We start from the raw sequence: 16,147 nt of genomic DNA on the forward strand, positions 1-16,147 counted from the left end.
CATTGAAAACATTCTCGTTTGTGGGCCAGGAGTGCCGCCTGGGCAGCCTGTCCCTGTGAGCTTGAGAATCCCTTTGTCTAGAAGTCCTTGAGACCAGAAAGCCGTGGGCAGTTCAGGAGGGAAGAGCAGCAGCAGGGGATCTGCGTCCCACTAGATACGCCCGCCCCTTCAGGGCCTCCAACTATGCGGCCCCACCTGGCGAAGGCGAAGGCGAAGGCGAAGGTCTGAACCTGGTGACTGGAGTTTCTCAGACGCACGCTCGCGGGATGGTGGAACAGGTCTGGGTGCGGCCCCTGGGGTGTGTGAACATCTTTCCGAGCTGAGGAGCGCTTTGTGCCACCCAGTTCCACGTCGTGACTAAGCATAATTTATTGTCATTCTTCATGACACCTGACAGGGGTTCCTCCTGAGAATTCCAGGGCGCAGCGTCTCAGTACTAAAGTACCCCTGGGATGGGCCACATCACCGAGGGACGACCTGGCCACCCAGGATTGGAAAAGTATCCACTCAGGGCTCTGAATGACACAGTTCCTCCCTATGTTTAGGAGACCCTGCCACAGCTTCTCCGGGTCCAGACTGGATAAGAGACGTCGGAGTCTTAGAAATAAACTGTGCTTGCTGAGGTCGGGCTTCGAGGCTTCTCTTTGGGGGAGCTCATCCCAGGATTGATTAAGTTGCGTCTGTCTACTTGATGTTGCAATTCATATTTCTGCTTGCTCTCTGAAGCAACTCTCCCAAGTGGTATACTATTACAATCTCAATAAATAAATACTCGACATAAGGCAGGAGGGGCCTCGAATAAAGACAAGTGGCAGACAGAGCTCTTGCTAAGAAGCCCTTTGAGGGTGGGAGGGACAGCACTTGCCAGGCTTCCCTGGTATCATGAATCGCCCGGCTGTGTCCTGAGGGCCCTGCCCAGGACGACGCCCTGGCACTGTGGATGAACTAGGTCCTGTGCCCATTCCTGAACCAACCAATCACTCTGGCTGGGTGCATTTGATCTCACAGGCCAGAGCAGGGCCACGGCTTCATCATCACTGGGTCAGGGGTTGATACCGGCCCACCCAAGCCCATGGAACCTGAGGGCAGGCATGGGGGACTCCCCCCCCAAAAAAAACCAAGATGCTGTTACCAGAAGAAGGGGTACTGAATGGCAAGAGGGCAAAGACAACAAACATTCCCTTGGGATGAGGGAAGTAAGGGTACTTGAAGGTTGGGGTATCTGGGACCTTCCCCAGAGTAGGGAGAGTATGGGAGTTAAGAGCACACACTCCGGTGTCAGCCTGCTGGGGGTGAATCTCTGTTCTGTTACTTATTAGCCCAGTGACTTTGAACAAATTACCCAATCTAATACTTGGCTTCCACTTCCGTAGAAAGGTAACAACAGTATCTACCCATAGGGTTGATTTGAAAGTTAAATGAGATGATGTGAGGAAAGCAATTAGTACAATGCAGGTGCTTCATAAAGGAGATTGACTTTATCACTGTCATCTAGCCGTGCAACAGGCCAGCCCCACCTCACTGTGGGACGGCTGGGTGAGTCTGTGGAAGTAGATCTCAGTGGAGGTCAGACCCTTTCTGTGCCCTACAAGGACTCACCCACCATCTGCATTGAGTTCTCATGCTCTCTCCTCTAGCTCTGACTTTTTCAAATCTCATTAAGCTCAAGAGGGGGTTAAAATCCCAGGAAAATTCTCTATTTTTGAGCATTAGCAGATCAGGCTAGAAATGCCAACTCTCCCACAAGACAACACATGCTTGTGGGATTTCCCTGGCAATCCCCTAAGAGCGGAAAGGTCTGTCATTGGCAGCTGCATCAGTGTGGGGAGAGGGGCCGTTTTCAAATTGTTACATTTTTAAAGCTTCGCACCTTCCATATTTCCAGCCAGCAAAACATGGCTGGGCCCTCTGCAGGGAGTGTGTCTTTGCCGGGTCCAAACAGATGATGGGGCTGGCCGAAGACTGCAGCTGGAGTCCCTGGGGCTGCCCAGAAAACCAGGAGCGTCTACACAGAGCTCCAGAAATGGAGAGCTATATGCCCAAGATGAGTGAGCAAAGGGCTCTTAGGAGGAAAGATTTTAATCAAAACATACCCTGCTCTTATTCCAGCCACTGCAAAACCAAAGCGAGTGTTTGCCAGAGATTATGCATTCTGCAAGGCTCGCTGCTGAAAAGGGCATAATGAAGCCGTTGCCATCGGTTGAGGAGGGAGGGGGCTGATGTGGGGGATGGAAGAACCAAGTCAAAAAAGGAAGGAAAAACTTCCACCCAATGCATTAAAAAGTGTTGATGCATTTATATAAAATCATGTATATATCTGTAAAGAAATTTTAAAAAATGTTAAGAGCTTGCAGGCTACCGAAGCAGACCTATACTGGAATTCTAGTTTCACCACTTCCTAGCCTGTGTGACCTCCCTGATCCTCAGTTTCTTCATCTATAAAATGAGGGTAATTATAGAACTTCACTCATGTTTTCAGGACTGAGTTAATGCATGTATAGCAGCATCTGGTAGCTAGTAAAACTACTGATATATACTACTGATATTGTTGATCGTTGAGAGACAAGAGAAGCCTAAGTGAAGGCTAAGGTGGGTGGTGGGTGAGGGTCAGTAGTTTACAATTCTCCAGAAGCCCTTATCTCCTCAAGCTGCAATCATACTGAACCCACCTCTTTCTTTCTCCCCTTCACGCCTCGGTCCTTGCTGTCCTTGCACCTGGGACACTTTTCCATTTGCTTTCAGTTTTTCAAGAACCACCTCCAATGTCTGTTCTTTGGTGACACTTTCTCTGGTACCTACCTCCTAAATAGAAAGGATCCCTCTTCCTCAGAGCCCACGACTACCTGCTGGCACATGCCAAATGGGGGTCCTTGCATACTTGCCTATCACTGAGGCCAACTGTGAGCTCCCTCAGGACAGAGATCGTATCTTATACCTTCTGGGTTTAGCAGCTCCCGGCACACAAGAAGTGGTCAGAAGTGTTGGCTGAATGGAAACATAAGAATGGTGGGCGATTGCTCTAAAAAGATGATGGCCCGTTGATCTCCGCTCTAAGGAAAAACAGAAAGGAAATGGACTCAAGCTGCATCATGGGAAACTTCAGTTAGACACAAAGAATTCCCTTCGAGAGAGTGTTAGATACCAGACCAAGGTCCCATGGGGCAGTGTGGAATTTCCTTTAAGGGTCGTTAAAAAATGGATACTTTTTCTTTTGGGGGAGATCCTGATGTGGGTTTGCTTGAAGGTAGGTCCCCAGCCTGGTATGAAGTTTATAAAATGACCCATAAGTAAGTAGTTCAGGTGACAGCAAAGGGTCTTTTGGCTCTTGGTCAACCAGTTGTCCAGATGCTTTCCTGCGTCAGGCACTAGAGAGGAGGCTGGGAAAGAATGTGGCTGTGAGCGGCCAGGATGGAGGGTGGGGAGTCTCTGTCCACAGCTTAAATCCCAGGACGTGAGCTAGTAGAGTAGCCTGCCAAGAGTAATGAAGTCACCTTGTGTTCAAGTTTCCAAGTCTAATGACACCCAATTTCTTTCTTGCAACCAGAACTATTGAGTAAAACAGGAAGGAGGGACTACAGCCGACGGCAGCGCCTGACCTGAGTTCTTCTACTTGCTATTGGGCACGTGCTGTGTGTCAGGCCTTGGGCTGGGTGCTGGGCAGATGGGTCAACAAGGCCTGGCCTCTGTCGTTTATTAGGAGAAAAACAGGCACCAGACGTTTTATGACAAGTAATGAATTAATTATAGGTAGAAAGTACTATGAAGGAGCAAAATGATGTGATTAGGAGAAAAGCTGGGAAAAGAAAGCCGGCTGCTCGGCTGTCATTCCTTCATCTCATTTAACACAGGCGAGGCAGGCACGACCATCCCATTTCTTTTTTGCAGATAAAGGTTCAGAAAAAAGCAGATAAACAGTAAATAACTCAAAAAAATTCCTTCTAATCATCTACCGCAAAATGCAAAAAGGACATACAACAAGCATGAAGGCAGAAATTTAATTTTGGGGGAGGCAAAAGGCCTGGAGAGTAAAATATGATTTGTTACCTAGAGAAAGGACCCATGAATTCAAGTCTTGATTAATTCGCTAGTTGGCCTTGGGAAAGCCTATTAGCTACCTGAGTTTTAGCAAATCGAGGCTGGGACTGGCCCCACGGGGTCAATTACACAAGAAACTTTGCAGGTCCACAGCGTGAGAGGAGCTGCCAAGTGCTGCGGGATAAACCCTTCCTGTGTTGGCCTCCACTGCGGGCGCTGCCTGGGTACGCAGGGTGGCATGCTGAGGGGTGCAGCTCTGGCGGGGCGCGCTCCTCCCTCCCCCATGCCCGGGCAGCTACTGCCTTGCTTGGAGGCTCCCTGGCGGATGTGCAGCCTGAACTCAGGCAGTCCCGACTAACTCAGCAGAGCTAATTAGCTGCGGCTTAGCCCAGTGCTATTAAAAGCAGGGAAAGCCAATGACATTGACACATTTGGGGAGGAGAGACGTCTATCTGAGTGCAGGTTGAAGAATAACTGAGAACAGACGGAATGAAAGCCCTGATTGAGTTCCCAAGATAGCAAACGTGCTTGGGGTCTGAGCACATCTTTTATTTACCTCATTTCAAGTGTCCATCAAGTCCACTTCTAACCAGGGTGCTCTCATGACCAATCAGAAAGCCAGAACAAACAGGGGGAAAACACCAAACCAACCAGGAGACCTGACACCATTTGAGCTCTGCTTGAGTGGCTGCTAAAAGCAAAATGAGAATGGAAAAAAAAAAAAAGAAAACCTTTTCTGTTAAAAAGATATGAAGGTGGAAGTGACTGGCAAGTCTGTTGGAAAGGCCAAGACATAAAAAGCACACACATACATACCGTATATTTCATTCTCTGCACGATGGGCCACGGAGCGATACCTTGTGGCCTCACATATGTATGAGGCTCCAGATGCTGGAGAATTTTCCAGGGCAGCTGTACGCTCGGTGAAGGCAGCAGGCAGGTGCATAGGGTAAACCAGTGCCTCATTAAGTGAGAAACGAGAACAGTATTAACAGTTCATGTATCATCCACACATTCAAATAGCAACCCTCTCAGAACTAGGCACCAAGGGACAAGCTTCTGGAACCAGAAGCTTCACCCCTGCTCAGCGCCCTGGCTCCCTCTGTCTCCTCCTTCTCAGTCCCCTGCTCTCCCTGCAGGAGCCAGGAGCTCACTGTAAATCTGGGCTCCAGGCTCCAACTCAGAATGTACCTGGAAGGGACATAATGAAAAAAAAGACCGAATAATATGAGTTCACCCGGGACTTACGTTACAAATAACTGATTTGCAAACCTGTGGGTCATGCCCAGCTTTGGTGGGACTGGTGTGTTCTGGCTTCTTGATGATGCCACACCACGGTAATGAACTTCCAGAAGATGGTTGATTAGAAAATCAAATTTAGGAAGGAAAAAAACAATATGGATTCTAGGAGAGAAAGTCAGAAATGTTCAATGGAATATGATTCCTTGGGGCTGAATCGTTTAACATGCCTGGTGGCCCCTCCTCAAGGGCACTAGCACTGGCCTCTTCCTGAAGGAAACCAGAGCGCCCCCAGAGCACATCAGACATCGGCACTGCGGTTGTCACCAGCAACCACAGGAGCTCATGGTCATGGTGACTTCTGGTCATGGTCTTCGCTGATTTGAAGACATATTAAAATATACATGTCGAAAGTTTATCAGAAACACAAGAGACAGACAGACCATCAAATGGAAAAGTCATTTAATTAAAAAAATCATACTTCCACTCAATTTATAGGGATTGTCACGTAAACCCACCAAATGTAAGGAGGCCACGCTTCAGAGGCCACTCGACAGAAATTGTACTTCTTTATAGATATGCTCAGTGACGCAAAAGCATGTTTTTGTTTTTGTTTTTAAAGCTTGAACATGGCAAAACTGTTTGGCTAATAACAGGAAAAAAGTTCTATTCTAGTCACAAATTACTTTTTAATTTACAGAATTGGATTCTACATACCAGTCAATATTCAATACTGAAGTTTAAAACAGTGCATTATTTATGATTTATAAAGACATTAAAGTGCCATTTTTAAGTACTTTATTGATATCATATCACACAGCACTTTATAATATACTCAAAGGCAGCCTAAATTATGAATGAAACATGCAGATATTTTCTTCTCCAAAATACGGACAAGCTGTCTTTTGGGGTGCTTCCGAACACTAGCGACTAAACGTGGGTGAGTTCGATCTTTTTTCAACATGACTTTTAATAAGTTAACATGGAATACAGCTGTAGATAGTAACCATTTGATAAATATGAACAAAGTTTTAAAATGGCACTTCATTTACATCTCTGATCACTCTGATAGTCGATCCACAGCCTCTCCTGTTGCTCGAATTCTCAACTTTCAAATCTTAGAGGCTGTAAAGGCTCAGCGACTGCCAGCTTATGTGGGTTTCCATGAGTCTGTATCTTTACATATGTAAATGCGCACTGTACATGCACACACACAAACACATACTAGCACATATATACATTGGAATCACCAGAGGAACTTCTTTCACAGGTACAAGGCTGACCCTGGCAGCTGGATACCCAAGAATGCTGCTCACAGGTGTCCGCGCCACTTTGTAGAAATGTCCCTGTAGATTGGGCTGGAATGTCTTCATCTCTCCGGGACGGCTCCAGGCAGCTCTGACATTTTGATGATCAATATTCTGGTTCTCACTACACTCAAGAGAATTTTGACATGACAGTAATTGCTACCCTTCCGTGGGTCTAGGACTATGCCAAGCCTCTGCTCTCTAAAGCCTTCCGCCTCGAAAGATGTTCCCATCTTGTCATGTCCCGTAAAACTCTTGCAAAAAAACATCAGTTGTGAACTTTCTTGTGACAGGTGTTCCCTTCTCCTATTAAGAACTACAGCTGTCCCTGTTACAGAGAATCCCCCGTTGCTCAGTCCTGTTCGCCTTTCTCTCCCTCTGCTCCCAGCCCTGCTGTACACCGCACGCTCTCTCCCAAGGACGCAGTGCGCTGCCCCAGGAGGCCGCCTGGATTCCCTACAGGGTCTCCCCCGGCTCCGGGAGCTGCAGGGGAAGAGGCTGGTTGTGACTTGCTGGAGCCCTGTCACAGGCACGCTGCGGAGTTGTGCAAGGTGCACAGCTCTGCTGCTGCTGTCGTTCCGATGCTACAATTACAGAGCAGTGGTTCAGCGCCCGGCAGTCAGCATGGCTGCCAAACACACCTGAGCACAAGATAAATTTTTTAAACACCAGCCCAGGGTGTGTGAGAGGACACCCAGCTGACTTAAGAGAGATGTGGGGCAGGGTTGTCTAGGTAATTGATTACTGTCAGGTTTGCCAGAGATGACAGATAACTTCCGAGACAGAACACCTAGGACACTCCTTTCCAAGCCAGGCAGCTAAGAGGCTGTTTGGCTTCCTCAGCGCTGGCTGCGCACTTGGGGGACATGGCTGCTCATCAGAGATCCGATGCTAAGGAAACTGCAGGTGCCATGGTGGCCGCTGCTGTACCTGGCACTCCTGTGTCTACAGAGATGGATGGTCCAGACTTGTTTCTGGAAACAGGAGCCAGGGCGTGAAAGGTGCCAATAGACTGTCACAAATAGGTGATCAAGTTATCGTCAGCTGATTATTTCTGTCTCCCTATCGCTCAATCACGGGTGTTTCTGGAGTCACTGGAGTCAAGATACAGCTTTTGGTGAGACTGGGGTTGCTGTTTTCAGGAGACACATGCAGCTGGTAGAACTTCCTTTTGAGCTAGCAAAAGACACATGCAGCTGGTAGAACTTCCTTATGGCACACACACTGTGGAGTCCTGACAAACGCCTGAAAGACCTTGTCACTACAAGCATGACTGCCCTGCCGCCGCTAGCCTGCCAATATTTGATTGCTCATTTTACCTCTTTCTCTTTGCCTCTGTTTAAAAAAACAAAAACCCTCAGCAAGAGGGGGATGAACTGGAATGAAGCTAAAAAAGACAGTTTGGTCTGACAGAAGACAACACATATTGGCTGTGGAAATAGTAAAACATTAAGCTAAAAACTGGCTCCAATTATAGATTACCAAGGGAGGCGGTGCCAAACAGGGTCCACCCTAGATGCTTATTTTTGAAAAGAGAAGAGAAGATCACCAGTCTTGAGTGAACCAGTTTACTTGCCTGGGGGCAGGGGTTTGAAACTAGTTGTCTTATGACATGGCATTCTGTAGACAGAGACTTCTGTGAGTACATGAAGGAGTGGGAGACTGACCTTAATGCCCAAAAAAATCCAGGCTCTGTATGCCAAACAGATCCCAGGGCCTCACAAAGAAACAAGGCCCTCTGGGAAAACTCAGGGATCTTGGTCAACAGGCATCCATTCTAATACCTAGTTCACTCCTCTAACCCGTCCTAAAGAGCCCTGGTCAAGCAGAGCCAGTAAGGGATGGGGGGCAGAGATGGTGGAGACGGTAGCATCTATTTTTAGTCTCCCAAGTCCTTCCTATTGGCTCATATCATGAATAGTCTCTCCAGTTCTGTAGCAAACAGGGAGCAGGTAAGCCTGGCTGGGGAAAGGAGACGGAGCAGCCATCTGTCACAGGCCCAGTGCGGAAGGGATCTACCTAAAAATTCCTGTTGGCAGCAGCTCCATTTCCTTCTGGCTTCAAATCAGGACCAACCGAGGAGGGAGAGACATGCTTCCAAGTGGTCAAGCTGGGGCCAAGTGCCCGCAGGTCTGTTTCGGAGGGGGACGCCCCAGGCCAGGGCCTGCACCCTTTGCTCCTCCATGTTAGCTCTAGTTAAGGTTCCACTGGGGCCAGTGTCAAATATGTTAAAAGCATTCTGTTGCACTCCTCCTGTTTGGAAAACACAGTGGTCCAGTGCGCTTGTCGCCTCAGGCCCCTTGGAGCAGGTCGCCAGTGTTCCCTTTCTCCTTGGGTTTTCAGTGATCGCTTTCCTGAGTCCTATCTGGGTCTTGTCCAGTCTTAATCCTTGCTCCCTGATTCTGTGGTCTTGTCACGACTGCTGCTGGGTGAGCTCCTTGATAATAACTATGTAACCCTTGAGCTCACAAACTGAGTCACACGACAAACTATCAACTTGAAAACCATCTATAAAGCTCTAACCGCACAATCTCCAATCCTCTTTGGAGTTTTTCCCTCACCTGGGGTTATAGGAAATCTGAGATGAACAGCAAGGGCAGCATATTGAAAACTAAAGATCCTAGGAAGCCAGTTTTTCTCAGAACTCGGGCACACACAACATTTGCTAACTAGCTTGGCTTCATTCACAAAGTCTTAGAAGATGTGCAGAAGGAGTTGTACGCAATTATCCTATATCCTTCTGTCCTGATATCTTGGGGTACCAAGAAATACACCTGAGAAGAACAATGGGGAAAAAAAATCCCAGCCCTGGCCCCACCTAGTTAAATCCTGAGCTGAGTAGGAGTTCTTGGAAAGATTTTTTGCCTGAAGATGCTCTTTCCATCTCCAAACCCAACACATAAGAAATGCTCAAAATCACATCTGGATAAAGAAGACTGAACACCGCCGATGTGTTATGCCCACCAACAAGAGCCAGTAGAGCGCGTGCAGAAATACCCTCTCCTTCCTCAAGGCCAGAGAGTGATGACCTTGACTCCCTTCAACCTCGCTCCTCTCTCCCTTATTCACACTCGTTCAGCAATCAAAGCTTAAATGCGTGGAGCAACAAGCTTCAAGAATATCAAATATAAAACTTTGCCATACAGTATTTCAAATCACTCTATTTACAGGTTTATCTTTCCAAAAAAAAAAAAAAAATGTAAAAGATACAGTAATTCAACACAATTCAAGTTTTTCTCTTCTTCTTGAAACTTCCCTAGAGGAATTCCAGACACAGGAAATACTCTGGAGCATGGCTGCCATCCTGGGGGATCCTGGGAGCTCAACAGTCCATCCGTTTGGAGTTTGCCTGCCCAGAGTCACTCTTGCAAGGACATTCAAGTGTGGAAGATCCTGGGGACTCTGTCCTTTGGAGGCCAAGTCAATCTGAAGTGTCCAGGCCAACTTCTCCACCCAGGGAATTCTCTTTCTCAGAAGATGCCCATCCCATCTTCCACACCTCAAGCTTTTGGTATCCTTCTGAATCACAATGGCTTTTGATGTTAGTCTCATGCCTCAAAAGCCTGAGAAGCAGTTCCCTTTTTCTGAGTGGCAGTGAACATGTATATCCTTTTAAACTATAGGCCAAAGGGCTGACCTAGGAATCAGCCCTGAAAACCACCAGGGCACCAGTGCTCAGCAGCCTAGGGCACTGCCAGGAGTGGTCAGTGATGGGCTAGAGGCAGGTGAGGGCAGGGGAAAGGACAGGTAAACTGGAGGCCATTAGGGAGTGAGGCAGGAAAGGGAGGGTGTCACCCACCCATTGAGAGGCAGCATATTGCATACCCTCTAGAAAGCAAACACCAGTTGCATGGAAGAACAGAAATATTAAGCCTGCATGTAATTCAATCTCAAGAGGTTACTAGAGTTTGCTCCAAATATATCCTGCTGCCGCTGAAATAAATCAGAAAGGAAAAAGTTCCCAGTTGCTATTTTGTCTGCCCTGAGCAGACCACTCTAATTCCTTGATCTTCTGCTCCAGGTTATTGGAAAACCATTCAAAAAACGATCCAAAAGGGGGGGAGAAAAAATAATGTGTCACGCAAAGACAGTGTGTTATTTTTTTGGTTTTGTTTTAGAGTAGGTTGGGTTGCCGTGGTTACGAGGTGGCGGCAGCCGTCGGTGGCAGAGAAGTTCCTAGCTTGGGAGGAGGGGAAAGTGGGGTGTGTGTTCCCTTGCATGAGAGGACTGGACTGAATTCTGCTAATGCTGAGCCAAGGCTGTTTTAGAGATGGTGAGAGATTGGATCTTATGTAAACAGTGCTGTAAGCCCTCTCCATGCTGCATGCAAACAAACAGACCCAGCTGCCTGTAGCACTGCGCGTCTCAAGTATGTAGAGGTGGGTGAGAGTGTCTCCTGTAAACAAAAGCAATGGACCCATCCTGGATCTCGGAGCCAGCACCTGGCCTGCATGCGCTTGAGGACTACTTAGATCTTATTTCCACTTTCAGAAGGCTGGGAATTTGGGTGACTGTTGAAACAAAGTAAGTGCTCCCCATTCAGGGTGCTGAATGAGAGAAATGGCTTTGGCAGCCTTTCTCCCAGTTACCAAAATCAAATGGCCTCCCCTGCTGATTTACTTGTTTCTGGCAATGTCACCGCATGTCGGCTGAGATGATTGTGGGGATGGGTGACACCAAAGTTCACAGAAACACTCGTGTTGACAGGTAGCAGTAGAGTCAGCCACCCCGCACTTCTCGGCGGCAAGGAGAAACGACCTACAACACAGGACTCAGCAGTTGTCATGGAAACCATGGAAAGCTCAGCAGTTCTGCTGGGGCCCATGGTTAGAGGAACTCCACGTAGTTCTCAGGGATGAGGCCAGTCTTTCCGTTCAGAGTCCCCTCCAACCAGCCAGGCTCCTGAGACGGGTGAACTGCAACAGGAAGGGGAGAGAGCGGAGAGATGACGTTACAGATAGGGCAGGAGGTGGCTGTGCGCCGGGTGTGCAGATGCGGACGGTGAGGGGCGTTTGGGGAGAGTGCAACTGCTCAGTAAGTTACATAATCCTGGGGTTTGTTTAAGCCAGAGCTTCGGAACCTTTTGTGGGACACAAGCCTTCTGATGAAGGCTATTCTGAACTCTCTTCACAACAAAAATGGAAACAGACACAGATTTTTAAAATTCTACATGCAATTTTAAGGGTTTCATAGACTTTTTGAAGGTCCTGGTTTAAACTCTAAAGAAGGGACGGATTTTAGGTTAGAAGTCACAGTTATGGTACTCCATCTGTATATTTATCTAAGTACCCATCTGTCCGTCCATCCATCCATCCATCCATCCATCCATCCATCCATCCATCCACCCATCTGTCTGTCCATGTACCCATCTACCTACCCAGTTTTCACTCTGTACCAAGGAGTGCCCATAAAGGACTGCTAAGAACTAGACTTTAAAGAAAACTAGCTCCCAATCATGCATTTTACTTGCCTTTAAACCTTTACCCTCTACTTCTAATTTCCTTGCCAATTCCCTCTGTGGGCTTTTTGCTTTTGTTTTTGCTTTTGCATTTTACAGTCTTAGAATAGCCCCTTCTCTGTTCTACCCATACCCTGAGCTTTCTTTCCTGTTCTCTAGAATTTTTGTCCCTCCTGTATACAAGTCTGAAAGCTTCCTTTTCCTCTATAGCAACTTTCAAAATTTCTGCCCCTTTGGTTTTTCAATATCCAAAGAATATATACCCACCTCTGTGACACCTTAATCCATCTCCATGGAAACTACTATAATATTGCAAAGATTATATAAAATCCAGCTGAGTCTGCAAAGTAGTCAAAATAGGAAGGAAGAAAGAAGGAATTATGGGACTTGGAGATGGGGGCTGCTCGTGCTTGCGAACTGGGAGTATACAAATTGCCCGGGCGAGGCAGGGCACTTGCTATTAATGGATTAGGAAAACTCCAATTTTCCGAGATTGTTTGGAGAGAATGAATTTTCCCCTATTCCTTTCCTAGGCTAATTAAGCGACTTCCTGAGCTTGTTTTAGAAAAGCATTTCTGCCAACACTACTATACAAATCTAGTTTCAGTTTGTATGGAAAGCAGCAAGAAGGGGAGCCAATGGGGAAGCAGGACACACACTGAGGCTTACAGAAGATCACAGGCAACCTTGTCTAGGTCGTGAATGTTCCTGTAGGAAAAGACAAGGTCAGACATCTGTTAGGTGGCCTCCAAAATGTGTACGTAATTTCCTATCACTAGGCTTCAGGAACAAATCAAAAATAGCAAGGGTACTTGGAGGAATCGGGACCCCCACATGAGGAGAGAGAAGTGCCTGGGAAGAACACAGTGCAACTGAAAAGCAACCTGGCTTCTCCAATGATCAGTTCTCCTGTCCTGCCCCTAAAACACCAGCACCCCAGGACCCCTGCCTTCTACCCATCCATCCTGATGACACTGCCAAGACCATTTCGGTTTCTGCACCTATTAAGTGATGATCATAAAACTCTCCTCCCTCCGTGGGTTCTTGTGAAGGTTCAAGGAGAGCTGACACTCAAAGAGCACTCAACACAGTCAGGACACAGTGAATGCTCAGTACCAGTCATTTGGCAGGTGGCCCTGTGTCATTTGACCAGTCACTTGGTCCGCAAGAATCTCTCCTGGTAAAACCTGGGTAAGGGCCTGGTATCAATACCCTAAGCTTTGGGAAACCTCAAACGCTTAGAACCCAAAACAAACAAACCAAACTCACTCCCTAAAATAAAAGACCCAGGAGGGAAACAGAAGAAAACAGAAGAAAAAACAGAGAGAGACCCCCCCCCCCCCCGCCCTTGCAGCAGAGCTCCTAGTTGAGTTGACACTCCACTGGACGCGCTGAGTCCGTGTCTTCCAGAGATTTTTCCCTTTCTGCCAGCTGTTCAAACACAGCTCAGGTGCTGAGGTGCTAATTTCTGCAAACAGTGGAAATGGAATTCGCAAAGTAAGAGAAGAATTGGAGGGGACAAAGGAGGTCCCCTAAACTGAAGAACAACAGATGTGTCACAGGGGGGCTGCAGGGGACAATACAGCCTTTAGGTCAGATTGCTGACTCACTGGAGCCTTCAAATCAGGCTTTATTAAAGTGTGGTGCCCACTGATGCTCATTAAAACGGCAGATTCTTAGGCCCCGTGGAACATCAGTTCAATCAGAATCTCAAGGAGTGGGGCCCAGAGACCTGCATTTTAACTCATTCACAGGAAGTTAAAGGTTAAAACTTTTCTGTGCCAAAATGCCTCTGTAATGAGGGTGGTCATAAGAATTGAAATGCAAATTCTCATTAACCGATGAGAGGAAGGAGGCAGCACCAGATCCCCACAGAACCTCCAGCTTTCTCCCATTTTTTCTTTGCTTCCTTTCCTCATACTTCAAGGCTTAGTTGAAGCCCTACCTCCTCCAATATGGTCACAGAGTCCCATCCCCCTGCTCCCTCCTTTCTCAGCCTCCTGGAATGCTCAGAGAACATTCCACATATTATCATGCGTCCTATTAATGCTGCTCAAATGTGTTCAGCTTTGCTTCACTAACTAGTATTATATCATTCAACATGCGTCATTCCTCCCCTCTACCTGGTGAATTAAAATGACACAAGCTAACACCTAGAAATGGTGACTGGGAAACAGCTATGGGCTCAAAGCTTTAGATACATATTGACTCATTTGACCCTCAAGATCCTAGTTTATACTATTTTTTTTAAAAAAATATATCTTTATTGATTTCAGAGAGAGGAAAGGAGAGGGAGAGAGACAGAAACATCAATGATGAGAAGTCATTGATGGAGCCCGCAACCCGGGCATGTGCCCTGACTAGGAATCGAACCCTGATCGCCTGGATCCTAGGTCGACGCTCAACCGCTGAGCCACATCCGGCAGGGCTTAGTTTATACTATTAATATCCCCATTTAACAGATGAGAAAAAGAAGGCTCAGAGAGGTAAATTAATTTGTGCAGGGCCACACTGGTAGAACCAGAATTTGAACCCAGCTTGTTTGACTCCAGAGCCCAAGCCCTTTCCCACTACATGATACCTCTGTTCAACCAGAGAATGTGATCCCTGAGGGTGAGATTGATGTTACATACGTTGAGCACACACTAAGTGGAGGGTCTATTGCTAAGTGCTTGGCCTGCATCACCTACTTTCTTTTTCAGAATAACTATGGAGATGGTTCTGTTATTCTCTTCATCTTCCCGATAAGAAACTGAGGCTGAGAGGTTAAGCATCTTGCCCAAAATTACACAGCTGGTAGATGATGGAGGTTTATCTGAACCCAGGATATTTGACCCCAGAGTCTTCGCTCTTAACCACGACCACTTTGACCCCGCCCACTGCTCTGGACCTCAGAGATGCTCCCAAGTACTTGTTGGGCTGAACTGTGCCCATGTCCAACCTTCTGAATTGCACCAGTGTCTAATGTGCTATATAAACACACAAGATGCTGCAGAGAGCTGCCCGGGCAGCTCTCCAGCACAGCCAGCATATAATAAATATAAGCTGCTGCTGACATGGGCGTGCTTCCTGCCAACCACTTTCTCGCAGCTCTATCCGTATATACGCCACACGCCCCTGTACACGCAGCTCATGTTCTCTCCCCTCCTTCGCTCACTGTAGACAAGCAGCAAGTGTGCAAATAGGATCTGCAAAGGCCAGCAGCCCCCAGGGAGGCAGCACTGGCTGCAAGAGGCACAGAACCCTGTGCAGTCCGAATGCATTTACTCATTTAACATGTGTTTATTAAGCGCCTCCCACGTGCCCGACACTGTGCTAAGTCCCCAGACATAGGACAGAGCAAGCAGACAAGCTCCTGCTCTCAGGAAGGGACCATCTATAATACAGAAGCATATAATTTTAGGTAGGGATGAGGGGAGAGAAAGAGACTGGGAGAGGGATGTGGTGGGTGGGGAGGAGCTCAACAAGCTAACACCTAAATGATCCAGAGGAGCCACTGGGCAGGGCTGATGCAAGTGCAAAGGCTTGAGGACAGGGACAGGCTCGGTGTGATTTTAGAACAGTCATTGGCAATTTTTCTTAAAGAGCCCGATAGTAACTGCATCTCTCCTCAACTCTGCCACTGTCTGGCCATAGATAATATGTAAACAAAGAGGTGTGGGTGGCTGTGTTCTGGTAAAGCTTTATTTACAAAGATGGGCAGGGGGCTAGGCTTGACTGGCAGGTCACGGCTGCCAACCCCGTCTGAGAACATGGAGAAGGTGTGCGAGGCTGCAGTGTATGGAGGGAGCGTTTGCGGGGGCCGGCGGGGCGGAGGCTGGGCCGGGGAGGTCCTCGCCAATAATTCTAAGAGCAACGGGAGGCCACTGGAGTATTTTAAGCAGGAAAATAATATGCTGTGATTCCCATTTTTCAAAGGTTGCCCTGGCTGCTGTGTAGAGAATGGTTATGAGGCCAAGAGTGGACGTGACAAGGCCAGTTGGGCAGCTGGTGGAAATACCGGGTGAGGGATGGAGGCAGCTTGGGTGTGGGTTTGGTAGCAGGGAGGGCTGGGGAGGCTGAGGGCTCCACAGAGAAACCCGTCACCCCACTGCCTGAGCCCCGCTGA

The 16,147-nt window shown here is 47.7% G+C and overlaps 1 protein-coding gene across 4 annotated transcripts in view; it reads right to left on the reverse strand.

The window, feature by feature from the left end:
* Window positions 1–5,714: 5,714 nt before the first annotated feature.
* ARHGAP26 (Rho GTPase activating protein 26) overlaps window positions 5,715–16,147 on the reverse strand; it is a 405,589-nt gene continuing 395,156 nt past the window's right edge. For 3 of the 4 annotated variants that reach the window (XM_081134783.1, XM_081134782.1, XM_081134781.1), the window contains one exon: window positions 5,727–11,497. In XM_081134783.1, the coding sequence (XP_080990909.1) occupies window positions 11,409–11,497 (89 nt within the window). In that variant the 3' untranslated portion in view covers window positions 5,727–11,408. Of the gene's footprint in view, window positions 11,498–16,147 lie in introns of all 4 variants that reach the window. The other variant, XM_081134784.1, reaches the window with a different exon arrangement.

This window comes from Miniopterus schreibersii (assembly GCF_964146895.1).
Source record: "Miniopterus schreibersii genome assembly, chromosome: 4".
Taxonomy (NCBI): Eukaryota; Metazoa; Chordata; class Mammalia; order Chiroptera; family Miniopteridae; genus Miniopterus; species Miniopterus schreibersii.